The following is a 16,219-nucleotide window of genomic DNA, read 5'->3' as shown; positions in this document are numbered from 1 at the left end:
TCATCACCTTCTGGATAAAAATTTATGAATTCTTACTCTGTCGTCCAATGTACAGGAAGAAGGAAGGAACAGTGCCAGTCCCTAGGGTCAATCTAAAGCAAGGGCTTCTGGGAAGCCTTAATTTCTTTCATTGTCTTTGAGCAGAAGTAAAACTAGCCAAGCTGGCTGGCTAGCTGTGCTTTAAATGAGGGAGGGGTGGGGTAGAAGGCAAATATGGACCCATAGGTGTTTACTACCTATATGGATAAATATAGTAGCTGGGATGGAGATATAGATAGATAGATAGACAAACAGACAAACAGACAGATAGATAGATATGTGTGTATATATGTATACACACACACACACACACACACCCATATAGTTATGAAACGGTTTCTCTTGTTCAATAACTCCTCTCCCAACCTTCCCCCCACTACCACCAGGACCACCCCAAGGGAAGTGATCCCTCCCAGGACCATAGTCACCAGGAGCACTTACTAGCTGGGTAACCATGGACAACTCATTCCCCTACGTTCAGCCTCAAATGGGGGGGGGCGGGGCAGTGTCTCAGAGAGTGGGGAAGGTGTGACGAGAGAATCTCGTTCTCATCCGGCTCTAAAATCCATGATTTTATTAAATCTTTGGTTTGTCTTACCTTAGGGAACAAGTCTTGTCCCTTCTGACTACTCTATGTAGATTATAGATAAATATGTAAGGCTCTAGATGATTCCTAAAGCCCCTTCTAGCGCTAAATCTGAGATCTATACCATCAGCCAATATGAGAGCAAGTGTGTTACAGTAAATAGAGGGACCTATCTTAGAGTCTTGGTTGGCTGAATACAGGAAAATGTAGTAGGTATGTATAGTTAACCTTGATTTTAGCAAAGTATTTGAAGAAGTCAGAAAGACCTGAGTTCAAATTCAGCTTCAGACACTGACTAGCTGTGTGACCCTGGGCAAGTCACTTACCCTCTGTTTGACTCAGTTTCCTCATCTGTAAAATAAGGATGATAATAGCACTTATCTCCCAGGTTGGTTGTAAGGATCAAATGAGATGTTATTTGTAAAGTGCCTGGTACATAGTAAGTGCCATATAAACATTAACTGTTATTTATATTGTGATTATTTTTAAAGTCTTCTCATTTTTCTTGTGGGAAAAAATGGAGAGATATGGGCTAGATCATAGTCTAATTTGATAGATTTGGAGCAGGTTAAAAAACTACACTCAAGGAGGGGTCTTCAGTGGAGTGCCCCAAAGACCTGCTCTTGGTCTTATGCTGTTTAACATTTTTATTAGGGTTATATAAAGATCAGTGGGTTAGGTTAGAGAAGGGAGAAGCCAGAGGCACACAGACCACTTAGGGTGGTCCTACCATATCCTACCAGAATAGCCTTTCTGACAATGGTAGAGATACCACGACCCATTCAAGTCAGGCATAGCACTAGAATTGGAGTCAAAATGTGGGTTTGGATCCCGCCTTGGACACCTCCCTGTATGAACCTCGGTGAGATGTTTGTCTTCATGGGGACATTCACAGCACCCTCCTCTTAGAGAGAATGTGAGGACCAAATGAGAACAGACCAAAAGTATCTGCTTAGTACAGAGGTTGAACTAGGTCACTCCTGTACTCAAAGACTTCGATGACTCCCGTTTGCCTATAGGATAAAAGAAACTGTCCTGGCATTGAAGCCCTCTCTGATCTGGTTCTTCCCTACCTGTGCCTGTTTATTTTGCTCTTCCTGCTTTCGTGTATCCACCATTTCAGTCAAACCAAGCTACTTACTGTTCTTTAATCTTGTCCCACCGACTCTTTCCTCCTCACATATGTACGTTTGCTTTCATTTCTATCAAGATCCTTCCTTTCCTTCAAGCCCTGCCTCCTCCATGAAGCTTCCCTGATCCCCCTCAGCTGAAAGTGATTTCTCTCTCCCCTCAAATTTTCAAAGAGCCTTTTTTCTGGATCTTCTTTTTACCCCAGCCCCCACTGTACTCATATTATACTTACCCACCCACATGTTGTCCTACTTAAGAGATTGTGAGCTCCTTGAGGGCAAGATCTGTATTTTTTTCACTTTTGAATGTTGTATGGCCTCATTGACCACATCCTAAAGTGTCTGTCTCATTTTACACCCTGAATCCATCACCTCTCTGTCTGCAGAGGTATCATGCTTCATCTGCAATTGTGGTTTTGTCATTACATAAACCCAACTTCTAAAAGTCTTTCGGAATTGTTTTTCTCTATAATGCTGTTATCACTGCATGAATTGTTCTCCAGATTCTGCTGAGTTCACTCTGTATGGGTTCATACCTATATTGTCCCAGGTTTGTTCTGAAACCATACCCTACTCAGAGGTGTCAAATTCACTGTTTGTGGGACCTACACAACCTGCAAAACTCCCAAGCATAGCCTGAACCAGATTAAAATGTAATTGGGAAATGTTTAACAAAATAAATAAAAATACAATACAACATAGATGATGTTCATTTGTAGTTTTCTAGACTACTACGAGGCCCATAGGGATCTCTTTCTTTTTCAGTTTGACATCATGGCCATGTTGTTTTCTTATAGTATTCGATTGTCTTCATATATCATCTTTTGTTTAGCCCTTCATCAATAAGTGAGCACCCCCTGAGTAGAAGGTCAGCTTGATATAGCCAGTAATATCTTTAAGGGATACGTGTCTTTCCATTAAGTCCTCCTCCTGCACCTTAGAGATCATTTAACCCAAATCCCTTATTTTACAAGTGAAGAAACTGAGACCCAGAGAGAGGAAGAGACTTGTCCAAGGTCACACAGGCAGTAAGGGGCAGTGCCCGATTCAAGCCCAGTCCTTGGGCTCTAAAGCCAGCACTGTGCCCTCTGCCTCTAGTCCCCTTCTGTACCTATGTTCTTAAATTTTGTAGGTATCAGTCAACAACAAATATCCAACAAGCCCCTTCTATTTGTGGACCATCCTCTTCTAGACACTATGAAGTTTAAAGGCAGGACTCGAACCCAGGTCTTCGGATTCAAAACTGTTCTCTTCTCACAATTTCAGGTGCTTCTCAGTTCACACCCCTTGGGTTGGCCTCACACTCACCAATCAAGTGGTTCTTCTCCTTGCTGTCTGGAGGTCCTGTCTCGTCACCTGTCCTTCTAGGGGCCAGCTAAAGACTCTGAGAGCCAGTCGGGAATGCCCCATGAGTGGGCAGGAGGGGCTTTGGAAAGCCTAGGCTTGGGACTCAGGACACACACACACACACACCTTTCCACCATAGAACACCCCACCAGCGAGCAGCTGGGTGACTCCTTTCTAGATCTCAGTTTCCTTCTTCTGTAGGTGGGGGAGGGGAGAGGGGAGGAGCCTGACCGATATCCAGGCGTCCCTTCAGTCGGCTTCAGCCCCTGTGCTTGCTTAGCGGAGGTCCCCTCCTCTGAAGAGTGTGGCCACCATTGGGGAGGCAGCCGCGACTCCCTCAAGCTTTCCCCAGAGTGGAAGCTCTCTGCCTGAATTTGGGAGAGTGCGCTTAGAAGTTTGAATTCAAAATTGATTTTGAAGGACTCTAATCTAAAATCCCCCGATGCCAGCAGCGCGTCTCTGACTCCTGCTAGACTCGTTTTCCGGCTCACTGCTTTGGCATACAGTTCCCTGATGCTGTGAAATTGAGCCTCGTCTGGAGAGGCAAACTTTTTTTTAAGAGCTTGCAGGACACTTAAGACCCTGATTTCATTAGACCAGCCACGGGAGTCCTTCTGGGTGTCCCAGGAGCTGGCAATGAGCTGCCCTGAGAAGCGAGCTTTCTGATCCTCTGCGGCTGGTCCACAGAATCACAGAATGTTAGAGATGGGAGGGCACTTAGAATAAAGAACAGAGAATGTCACAGCTGGGAGGGACCTTAGAACATGGACTGCCACAGCTGGGAGGGACCCTAGAACACAGAACAGAGGATGAAAGCTGGCAGGGACATTAGAACATATAACGTCAGCTTTGGGAAGGACCTTAGAACAGAGAGTGTCACAGCTGGGAGGAGCCTTAGAACAGAGAGTGTCCCAGCTGGGATCTTGGAATATACAATACAAATACCAAAACTAGGAGGGGCTTTAGAATGTAGAACATACCAGAACTTGTCAGCACTTTATGTCCCAGCTGGGAAGTATATTAGTGTATAGAACATAGAACATACAGCTACGATAATTCTCAGACACAGAACCTAAATGTTATAGCAGGAAGGATCCTCAAAACAAAGAAAGTCAGAGCTTGGAATCTTACCCAAGGGGCTGGCTAACTCAGCTCTAAGGGCCCTTTCCACATTTTACAAAATGAAGAAACTGAGTCTCAAGTTAAGTGACTTTCCCAAGCCTTAAGAGTCTTTGAGGACTCTTGTGGACCTCCTGGTTCTCAGGTGGTTCCCAAATCCCATGAGACGACTGGCTAAATAAATTGAATAAGCTTGGTCTTTCCCTCCCTGCTTTGACACTTTCCTCATTCTCAAGTAGGTCCTGACCTCTCCATCCTGGAGGCTCTGCATCTAGAGCCCTTGAGTTCAGGTGTCCAAGACTGGCCCTTTTGATTCTATTCCCAAATGGAAATGTGATAACCCCAGAAACATGACGGCCAGATCCATGGGTAAGAGAGATCATTGCAGCAGCAACATGAAGGATAAATCAGAAGAAGAGAATGGAGGTGGAGAGAGAGAGAGAGAGAGAGAGAGAGAGAGAGAGAGAGAGAGAGAGAGAGAGAGAGAGAGGGAGACAAAGAGAGAGAGAGACAGACAGACAGACAGACAGAGGAGACCCCTGTCTTGTCTGGGCAAGGGGTAAAGAAGGCCTGTATTAGGCTGCACTGTCCCATGTGCTGGACTAGGCTGATGGCAGGAATGATAGAGAAGGGATGGGTACCAAAGATGACCTTGCTTGGCTCATACATCATTGCTACAGCAGAGTGGGGAAAATGGGGCACAGGTAGAGTTGGGAGAGCTACGTGGCCCCTCACAGCAGCTGGACGTCTGGGGGGCCTGGGGCTCTTCAGTGTTCTCTCTTTGGTTATTGGATGTATGAGCCACGATTGCCCATCTCCTAAAGCTCCCCTAGGAGAGGTGTCCTGGAGCATGGACGGTTTGTCCTATGAGGTTTCTTCTTCACTTGGCATTGTTGGGTTGTGCCAGAAGCATGCCACTGATCTCATTGTGGGAGGAGCTGGGTATCAGTGACCTGAGTCCCAGACTCAGTTTAGATCAGCTGGTCTGACTGTACCAGCTATGACTACTGCCCCATCCTTCAGAGGCATGCCCCACAGCGGGCACTGGAATGTGACATACAGAGGGGGAATGGCAGCCACCTGAGAAGGAACTTGTCCTGAGACTAATACTGATGCATGGATGGTGCTTTGATACATGTTACCTTAGCCTTCTGGAAACATATTATCATCCCTATCCTGCAAATGTGGAAGCTAAGACCCAGAGAGGGACAGTGATCGGCTTAAAAGTCACACAAAGAGGGAAGTGGGAGATCTGGGATTCAGACTCAGGTCTCTGAATCCAGATTCAGTGCCTTTTCTATTATATCACAGATACTTTCATCTAACCAGAATATTAGATATTCAAGGTTTTCTAGCCCAACTCCCTGCACCAATGTAAGAATCCTCCCTACAGCATCTCTGATTATCAAATACGTCTAGTGATGGGGAGCTCACTACTTCTCAAGATTTATTCTGGTTCTATTTATTTATTTACTTAAATCTAGTTTAATTTAGTTTAGTCTGGTTTTACATGGCTCTCATTTCCTCTCTTGGGTGTCAGAGGAGTCTCTCTCTAGATTATGGGAAGGAAGAAAAATGATCTGTCTGGACAGGCAAAGCCTCTTCCTCCATGCTGGAGGTGAGCCCCATGCTGCTCCTTATAAGCCCAGCATCACCACTGGCTAAGGAACCAAGGCCTGAGAAGGTCCATCCCTACATATGCATGACCTCAATGACCCAACTACACTAGGGACAGCATTCACTGGAGGACTGACAATGGGCCTTCAGGGGCAGCCTGGTCTAGTCCATGGCTGAGGTTCTCAAACTCAATCCACCCCCAAGGGATCCATGTATAGATTTCAGGGGACTCTGTGAATTGGATTTTTTAAAAATTATTTTGATAACTGTATTTTAATATAATTGGTTAACTTTCTAATCCTATATATTTAAAAACATTATTCTAAGAGGCAGGTAGGTGGCAAAGTAGATAGAGCACCTTCCCTGGAATCGGGAAGACCTGAGTTCAAATCCAACCTCAGACACTTACTAGCTGAGCAAGTCGCTTAACCTCTGTTTGACTCAGTGTCCTCATTTGTAAAATGGAGATAATAATAGCCCTTAGCCCAGGGTTGCTGTGAGGATCAAATGAGGAAAAGTTGTAAAGCACCTGGCACAGTGCCTGGCAGCTGTCACAAGTTTTAAGAAAAGCTCCATAGGTTTAACCAGACTGCTGAAGGGGTTCATCTCTGCCTGTCTGTCTGTCTCTCTGTCTCTGTCTCTCTCTCTCTCTGCTTCTCTCTCTCTCTCTCTCTCTCTCTCTCTCTCTCTCTCTCTCTCTCTCTCTCTCTCTCTTTCTCTCTCTCTCTCTCTCTCTCTCTCTCTCTCTCTCACACACACACACACACACACACACACACACACACACACACAGACACACACACACAGAGTCAAGAACCTCTGGTCTAGTTTATAAGAGCACCCAATGGGCGCCTGAGAGAGATCTGTCATTAATTTGTTTTGTGGCCTTGAGCACCTCTCTATCTTTCTCTGAGCCCCAGTTTCCTCTCTGTAAAATGAAGCACTTAGACTTCCAACCCCAAGATAATAGGAAGCTCTAGGAGTTTAGTTCCCAAGTGTGGACCAGCTCCAGGCAAGAGGACTGGACTCGGGCCATAGCCACGGAGGGAGGGATGAAAGAAGGAGAGCCTGAGACCAGTCTGGAACATGTTGAGTTTCTGACCCTGGTGGGACAGGGGAAGAGGAGTACTCAGCAGGCAGGTGGAGAGGAGGGCCTGAAGCTTCAGGGAGAGCTCAGGGTCAGAGATGTAGAAGCCAGAGGTAGCCTTACCCCTTCTAAGCTTTCAGAGCCCATAATAGCATAAATAACTAGCATTTATTAAAGCACTTTAAGGTGTACAAAGCACTACAAATATTAACTTACTTTATTCTCATAAACAACCTGGGAGGTGAGAGGTATTATTATCTTCATTTTACAGATGAAGAAACTGAGGCAAATACAGCATCAGTGACTTTAGCTAGGGTCTGCTGTTCATTTGGCTCAGTCCTGTCCAACTCTCCATGACCCTATCTGGATTTTTCTTGGCAAAGATGCTGGAGCAGTTTGCCATTTCCTTCTCCAGCTCATTTTACAGATGAGTAAACTGAGGCAAACAGGGGAAAGGGATTCGCCCAGGGTCACACAGCTTGTGAGTGGCCGAGGCCATATTTCAACTCAGGAAGATGAGTTTTCCTGATTCCAAGCCCTGTGCTCTATCCACTGCACCACTTAGCTGCCCCTACCCAGGGTCACAAAGCTAAAAAGTTTCTGAGGCCATATTTGAACTCAGGTCCTCTTGACTCCAGGTCTAGCCCTCCATCCACTGGGCCTCCTACCTGCCTCTGAAGCCCTGGGATTCAGAGTGATTCTGAACCATGCATTCCAGGAAAAGTCTGGAAAGGCTCTCCAACTGACCTCCTTCACCACTCTCAAGTCTAGTCTGCAGCCTGGAATTTAGGCTAGACATTAGGAAGGAATTCCTGAAAGTGAGAATTGAGTAAAGCGATGGGCAGACCACTGAGAGAAATGGTGGCGTAGTGGCTTTGATTTGGACTTGTCTGGATAGAGAGTGGCTGAGAGAATACAGCTCTGGAACTCAAGGCAGGAAGATCTGAGTTCAAATCCAGCTCCAGACAGTTCCAAGTTGTGTGACTCTGAGCTAGTCACTGAACATCTTTCATTCATCAGTAGCAGTAATGACTGTTTTAAGAGCATCACCCAGACATTTTTTAACCAGTAAACTACAGAAATGGAAAATGACGTTTACTATTGGTCAAAATCATACTTTTGGAGGAGAATCTAGTGGGGAAAAGAGACACTTTATGTATCTAGGGAAGAGTCTGTTGTTTCCAAACAAAATGTATAAATAATTAAAGAAAGAAAAAAGAAAATGAAGAGGTTATTCTGATTTTGAATATCTCTTCTTCTGATTTATCACCCAGAAAAATGGTCATTCAGTTGAGTGCCCAACTCACCCCTAAAGTTTACCCCTAAAGCAGGGATTTATTCAAGTGTCTTCAGACATGGAAGAGAAAGAGAGAGAGAGGCAGAGAGAGATAGAGGCAGAGAGAGAGAGAGAGAGAGAGAGAGAGAGAGAGAGAGAGAGCGTGTGTGTGTGTGTGTGTGTGTGTGTGTGTGTGTGTGTGTGTGTGTGTGTGTTTTCCTGGGCAGGTGGTAATTACTGGGTAAAGGTTGAAAATGTTTCCTGAAGGAGTAAAGCTGTTCTCTGAAGTCAGGAGCACATTAAAAGGTTTGCAGGGCAGGTTTGATTTTTAGATAACCCTAAAGTGGATCCCAAATGGACCTGGGAGAAGCTTTGCTATCTCTGTAATGGAGAGAGCCAGCCAGGGCTGCCAGCCCATCTGGCCTGGGGAGAATCCTGCGTCTAGACAGGTCTGTGGCTTTGTTGTCCCCACCCCCACCCTGGGCCTGGGAAGATGGGGGAGTCTGAAGGGACAGAGGAACTGGAAATGACTTTTCTGCTGTCCTTCCAAGCATGGCCCTGGCTTCCCTCCCTGCTGCTCAGATCTAGGCTAGGGCTCAGATAAGGGTAGAGACAATGTGGTGTATAGGACAGAGTACTTCACAGAACTGTGGATTTGGTCCTGCACTTGAGGACCTAGACGGTGGCCTGGAGGCCACAGGTTCCCCACTCCTGCGCCTAGATCTTTTTTTTCCCAGAAAAACTGCTATCTTGCCATGCCTCCTCTATCTTCCATGTACACAGTCAAATTTCTGAGCCCGACTGCAAGATTATATTTATGCCCTGGTAGACTACGTTTTATTACATTTGACCCAACATTAAGGTCTTCTTGGATGCTGATTCTATTGCCTGATATCAATCCACAAACATTTATTAAACACCTACAAAGTGTCTGGTGCTATGTTAAATATTGGGGGTACAAAGCCAGGCAAATAACAATCCCTGATCTCAAGGATCTCAGAGACTAATGGAGGAAACAACATAGAAACACCATATGTTACTGATCCCTTCTAGTCATCTCAAAGCTGATGAATATGACTTTATCAAAGTCATTAATGAGAATATTCAATAAAACAGATCCCTAGGGCACTCCACTGGAGACTCCCTTCCAAGTGCAACTCATTTAACTCTACTATCATCTAGCCCAGGGCTGGGGAACCTGCGGCCTTGAGGCCACGTGTGGCCTTCTAGATCCTTAAGTGCAGCCTTTTGACTGAATCCAAATTTTACAGAACATTTAAGGATCTAGAAGGCCACAAGGCTGCAGGTTCCCCACCCCTGAGAGCCCATATCTACCTATAGAATAGATATAAAATATATCTATAGATATAAAATAGCATAAGGGATTTTGTCAAAGGCCTTCCCAAAAGCTAAGTAAAATTACGTTTCACCTACCAATTTAGTTCATTCTTCGATGATCTATGATATTTGTCAGTGGGAGCTACCTCCACCAACACAGACTCTGACTCAGTAGATACTTAGAGGGTTGCCTGTGGATCACGTAGGTTGAACGAGGCTCCACCCTTTTCAGCTCTGGATTCTAGGATGCTCTTCCATGTCCCTCTGGCCCTGTAGCTCCCTTTTCCTCTTGGTGAGATCTTCTCAGAGCCTCCATTTTAAGGAAGGACCCAGACCAGCCATGTTTCACTCTCTAGACTTCACCACTCCCCACCCTAACATGTGTCCCCTCCTCCCCTGGGCTCCCTTTTGGGTACTGGATTGCCCAGTTAGAATGGGGGTTCCTTAAGGAGTTTCTTTGCTTGAATCCCCAGTGTTTATTTAGCACAGTCTCTGGCACACAGCACCTAAGAAATGCCAGTTGACTAGAGGATACGCGTCAGTCCCCAGCCTGTGACTACCCACAAGCCCCTGAGATGGTGTTCCATTTCCCTCTAGAAGACCTTAAACTGTACTTGGAGCCTGGGAGGAGGGCAGTGAGGAATCAGATCATTTAGCTGTGACTGTCACTGCCACTGTGGAGTTTTCATCAGAAGAGACCTGAAGCACAGAGGAGATTTGTCTGTTTCTAACATCACCAATGTGCCCTTTTTATCCAAACTGATTAAAACCACTCTACCTCCTACAGAAATGCAATGCCTTCTTCGCCCTTTGGAACGAATGTATCACAGAGATAGGAAAGCGCGAACTATTATTGACAAGCTCTGCTGGTGAGGGGCAGTGTAGACAGCACTGAGTTCTGAGTCAGAGGACCTGGGTTCAAATCCTAGCTCTGATTTTGAGTAAATGTACCACCTTGGTCAAGTCATTCCCAGTTGCCACCATTGTTTCTATTGCTCCATCCTATAGTTCATAAGGTCAAAGACTTAGTGCCAGGATGGACATCAAGCCCAGCCCTCCCATTTTACAGATGAGGAAACTGGACTTGCCCAAGGTCACACAGTTAATAAGTAGCAGAGGCAAGATTTAAACCAAATTCTCTGGATCTAAATCCTGCATGCTTTTTCTGTAAACAAGTTTCCTCCCCTGTAAAATGAGGAGGAAACTTCTGCTGCTAAGGGCCCCTCAGCTAGGTTATAGAGTAGGCCTGAAGTCAGGAAGGCCTGAGTTCAAATCCAGCCTTGGACACTTACTAGCTGTGTGACCTTGGGCAAGTCACTTAACCTCTGCCTGCCTCAGTTTCCTTGACTGTAAAATGGGGATAATAATACTGCCTACCTCCAAGATTGTTGTGAGATCAAATGAGATAATATTTGTAAAGTGCCTGGCACATAGTAGGCACTTAATAAATACTTGCCTCTTTTCCTTTCACCCCTGCTTTTGTATGTGGGAGGAGCAGCTGCTAAGCTTTTGGTCTTGGTCTGCCCTGTGGACAAGTGGACTGTCTCAAACTCCCAGTCTAACTGGGGAAATAAAATATCTTCACAGGAAGCATTTAATGAACAAGAGGCAGAGGAGGGTGTTGCAAAGAACGTTGGGAGTCGGAAGACCCAAGTTCAAGGCATGACATTGACTGGTTATGTGACCTTGAGTAAAGTAGGTAGTTTCTGTGCATGTTTCCCCGTCCATAACAAGGGGACACTCACGCCGTCTAGCAAGAGGCTTTGGAAGCCTTAACATCGCCTTATAAATGTGAGCTATTGTTAATATAGAATGCCTTGGCTATGTGCCGCCCCAGCAGTGGTGCAGATAAGGAACGCAGCAAAGATGGGAGTAGGGAGAGACGGGACAGGCTGCCAGGCCTGGGGTTATCCATCATCACTCAGCCGACCAACAAATAGTCACTGATCAGAACCAGGGTGTGATCGGGAAAGGGGCACTAGCCTCGGAGTCCGATGTCCTGGGTTTGAATCCCCACTCGGCCTTTGCATTCCGACTGTGTGACCTTGGCCAAATCACATGCCTCATTGGGAAAACAGGGATGATGAAAACATTCATATAGCCCCACAAGGTCAATGCTTTCTTTCTTCAAATCGGTTTTGACTGTGAACTTAATCATCAATAAATACGAACACTTCCAGAGACAAAGAAAAAGAAAGAAGAGTACGGTAAGAAACTCTGACCTGTTCTGTATGGCATTTTATACATATATGCTGCATTCAACAAGGTAGTAACAAAATTACTCAGTGGCCCTGAGTTTTTCTGGACATTTAAAGAACATTTTATTTGTCCTTTTTTTAAAATGTCTATTGCTACCCACTGAACTGTATCTCCCAGCCTACAGCTCCTTTCTTCACATCAGTCCTTGGAGATATGCCATGTAAAAGTGTCATCCTTGTTGAGGAAACTGAGGCCCAGAGAAGTGACCAAGCCAGATTTCAAACCCAAGTCTTTTGACCCCAAACCCAGCACTCTTTCCACTGTACAAGGTTGTGTGAAGCTAGGCCGAGAGAGGAGCAGGCACTATCCCACCTGAGAGCCCTATTGGGGCAGGAGCAGGCTCAGGAAAAGAGGCCCCAGTGAGTTTGGGGATGGCGCCAAAGAGTCAGTAAAGAATTAAAGGTGGCTGCCTGCAAGTGTAGAAATGCCGACAGTGTGGGGAAAATAAGCCAATTACTCGGGCTTCACATGAGGCTGGGGACTGACCTTTGTGTATAATTAGTCCTTTTATTTAAAGCAAAGATTTTTTTTAGTGGAATAACTAATTAGCTGTCATAAATGGCAAATGGGAAATCTGGGCCCGCTCCGTCCAGTGCGGGGGTGGGGGGGGGGGAGGAGGGGAGGCTGCCCCTTCTCCCATCTTCTCCTCTCAGCTCCTGGTGGCATTAGCGGCGGCAGCAGCCACAGCCTCTCCCAAGGATGGCACATTCTTGCCTCATTAGGGCCTGTCTCAGGGCCTTTGGCTGGGGTAATGAGCAGAGAGAGCAGTTGTCACACTTAGCGGATCCCCTTATAACAAAGGCATGAAATGCAAGTGGATGCAACACCCCCTCAGCACCAGTTCCCCTCCCCTCCAGTGCAACTTTTGCCTGGACCTGGGTGGCTGGGAAAGGGGTGGCCAGCAAGTGGCTGGGCATCTCTGCTGAGGGCTATGCCCTCAGCTGGCTGGTATAAAGCAGGAGTCGGGGGAGCCTGGAGGCAGATATCATTAGCCAGCATTACTCTTTCAGACCAATTAACCTTTAGAGCTGCATTAAAGAAATTAGATAGTGAGCGTCCCTGCTTTCAGATGGGCCCTGGGGGGAGGGGGGACTGGGGAGTGGAAGAGGGAAGAGGAGAGGAGAAGACAGGGGAGGGGAGGGGAGGAGAGGGAAGGAGAGGGGATGGGAGGAGAGGGAAGGAGAGGGAAGGAGAGGGAAGGAGAGGGGAGGGGAGGAGAGGAGAGGGGAAGAGACGAGAGGAGAGGAGAAGAGATGGGAGGGGAGGGGAGGGAGGAGGGGGGAGGGGAGTAGAGGGGAGGAGAGGAGATGGGAGGAGAGAGGAGGGGAGGTGAGGGGAGGAGACGACTGGACTGGACTGTCATGGTGGGCCCTATGCCTTAGGAAGATCTTTTGGTTAGTTGTGGAGAGAATGGCTTAGAAGGAGGAGACCAGTTAGGAGGCAATTATGCCTGTGAAAAGTGGTAAGGCCCCAGATCCAGGTGATGGAAGCGGAAGAGGAGGGCAGGTGTGAGAGACATCATGGAGTCAAGGGGTCAGGACTTGGGAAACAAGTGGCTGGAGAGCAGTAAGAAAGAAGAGGGGAAGGCTACAAGGTCTCTGGTCTTGGCGCCGCTGTCAGGAGTCGGATAACTGAGCAGGGGCAGGCAGGTTTAGGGGAGATGATGTTTCCTTTGGTCCATGCTAAGCTCATGGGGTCGGGGAGCAGCAGCCAGTGGTTTCAGGGGGCCTGGCACTTCAAGGTCATTCTCCCTTCCCTTCCCCACACACAAAGACACCACTGATCCTCACAGTGTCCCAACCTCCAGCCCCTCTGTCCAAACGGCAAGGCTCCAAGCTGTCCCCTGAGGTCTGGACCGAGCATTTCTGGGCTAAGGTGAAGTCCGCATGTGGGATCTTACAGGGATCCTGGACTTCCACCTCACCCTAAACCCCACAGAGAGATAACATCCTAGCTTAGCTGGACCTAACAATTGAAGTCATTGATGGGGAGGGCAGGGGGGTACCAAGGAGTGGCTGCCACCCTCTCTTTCTCTCTAACAGTTTCTCCTCCCCCCCCCAAACTCTCAGTAAGTCTCTCTCATCTTTCTCTGTCTCTGTCTTCTTGTCTCTCTCTGCATCTCTCTCTCCTCTCTCTGTCTCTCTTTACTTATGTGTCCCTATCAATCCATAAGCATTTCTCAAGCACCTGATTTGTATGGGGCACTGGGCTGGGCTCTGGGGAGATAAATGCAATAGTGATGTCATTCCTGCCCTCAAGGAGCTGACATTCTCCTGGAGGGAATACAACATATTCACAGCTAAAGTAATACTGGGTGTATAAGAAATAAAAACATAGAGATTGGGGAGGGGGAATGGGGGAGCTATCAGCTGGGGTAGGCAGGGATCAAGAAAGACTTCTTGAAAAGGGAATAGTGCTTCAGCTGAGCCTTGAAGGGAGCTAAGAGTGTCGAGAGGTAGAAGATGGGAAGGAGGGCATTCCAGGCATGAGGAACAGCCAAGGCAAAGGTGCAGACTCAAGAGATGAAGTGTCATGTACTTGGAACAGCAAGTATGCCAGTCTGGCATGAGTAATATGGATAATCAACCTTTCTTTCTGTCTCTAGCCATGTTTCTCTCCATCTGTTTAACTCTCTATATTGTCTCTTTTTTCCTGCTCTGTCTCTGCCCTTGTCTCTATATGCATATATTTCTGTCTCTGTTCTTCCATTTCTGCTCCTTTTTTTCTACTTCTCTCTCTCCTCTTTTCTCATACTCATATCTGTCTGCCTGTCTCCCCAGTATCTCCCAGAATCCTAGTTCCTTCATTTGTAAAATAAGAGAGTTGGTTCTAGATGGCCTCTGAGGGCCATCCTAGCTCCACATCTATGATTTCTCCTTCTTTTCTCTAATTATGATCCTCTGACTCTTCCCTATTACTGCTATATCTGCTGCCTCTCTGGAGGCAGAGAGGGTTGTAGGGGTGTGGGATGAATGGGCAGGATCTGATTCCTGGCAGAACTAAGGTTTGGGGTGGTTTCCATAATGAAAGGAAGGCCTCGGGCACCCTGAGGGGGCAAACCAGGGACTGCAGATCACTGGCTTTGGGGGGAGGGGGTGTGTGAAGAAACCAGTCTCATTAAGGAATCCATTTCGGCCCCTTCCTCTGCTTGGCCCTTGCCCAGCCCCTCTCTGCCACAGCCCAGATCTCTTGAACCAACAGTGTGAACTACAGAGAATGGACCCAAAAGAATGCGGGATGGGTGGAGAAATAAACAGTATACTGCTAGCAGAACAAGGCCTCGGGGCCCTGCTCCTCTAGAGGGGAATGATTATGGCAGCAACAATATGGCGGCCAAGAGTGCCAACTGCTTCCCCACTCCCCTGCAGGGAGGAAGTAAAGGCCTAACCTGGGCACCTGAGGCCACGACAACTGAGCGGTCCAGAGGCCAGCAACCGGGAGGCTGAGGAAGCTCATTCTGCTTGGCCCCAGAGGGCAGAACCAGCACGAATGAATGGAAGTGGCGTCGAGGCAGATTTGGGCTCCATGTAAAGAAAAGCTTCCTAACAATCAGCTGTCCTCAATATGGAATCGACTGCCTCCGAAGGTAGTGAGCTCTCCCTCTCTGGAGATCTTGGTGGAAACAACACGTGACTGCTTTTGTTTATTTTTCTTTATTTTTCCATTTTGTTTTTTTTTTCAGTTAATAAGCACATATTTTCTCTCGAGCGAGATATTCATAAAGCACTTAGCACAGTGCCCAGCACATAATAGGCACTTAAAATTATTATTCCATTCTATTCCATACACCCTCTATTTAAAAGAAAAATCAAAACCCTTATAATAAATACACATAGCCAAGCAGAACAAATTGGCAATTCATCCACATCTAAAAATGTGTACCCCATTCTGCACTCTGAGTCCACCACCTTTCACTTAAGAGAAGCATATGATGGAGGATATTCAGGACTTCCACCTTGCCCCACCCCTCCCAGAGAAACAAATTCCCAATTCAGCTGGATCTGATAATGTTGTAGAGGGGAATGTGATATACATTGGACACGTGCTCCCCAAATTCCCTTCCACTTCTGAAATTCCTCAGCTGTATAAGGTCCCTTGCTTGAAGGAAGTGAGTCTGTCTGGTCTAAAGAAAAGAAGACTTGGGGGCAGACCTAATGGCCATCCTCCAGAATTTAAAAGGCTGTCATAGAGCTGCACCATAGCCGAATGGGAGGTAGTGAGCTCCCCATCACTAAAAGTCTTCTTGCAGAGTCTGGATGGCCCCTTGTTGAGGATGTCAAATAGGAGGAGCAGGGGAGAGAGTGCTGGACTTGGAAAGAGGAAGACAAGTTCAAATCCAGTCTCAGACACTAGCTGTGTGACCCTGGGCAAGTCACTAAAACTTTGCCTCAGTTTCTTCATCTGTAAAATGGGGATAATCA

At 46.8% G+C, this 16,219-nt stretch overlaps 1 protein-coding gene across 2 annotated transcripts in view; it reads left to right on the top strand.

Moving 5' to 3' along the window:
- LMO1 (LIM domain only 1) overlaps positions 1-16,219 on the top strand; it is a 66,460-nt gene that overhangs the window by 32,902 nt on the left and 17,339 nt on the right. Inside the window, exon 2 of one of the 2 annotated variants that reach the window (XM_036764173.1) lies at positions 15,167-15,384. The exons of the other annotated variant lie outside the window; for it this stretch is intronic. Within the exon in view, the coding sequence (XP_036620068.1) occupies positions 15,363-15,384 (22 nt within the window). The 5' untranslated portion in view covers positions 15,167-15,362. The remainder of the gene's footprint in view (positions 1-15,166; positions 15,385-16,219) is intronic. 2 annotated transcript variants of the gene reach the window in all.

Source organism: Trichosurus vulpecula, chromosome 6 (assembly GCF_011100635.1).
Source record: "Trichosurus vulpecula isolate mTriVul1 chromosome 6, mTriVul1.pri, whole genome shotgun sequence".
Lineage (NCBI taxonomy): Eukaryota > Metazoa > Chordata > Mammalia > Diprotodontia > Phalangeridae > Trichosurus > Trichosurus vulpecula.
This window is presented reverse-complemented; position numbering and strand designations above follow the sequence as displayed.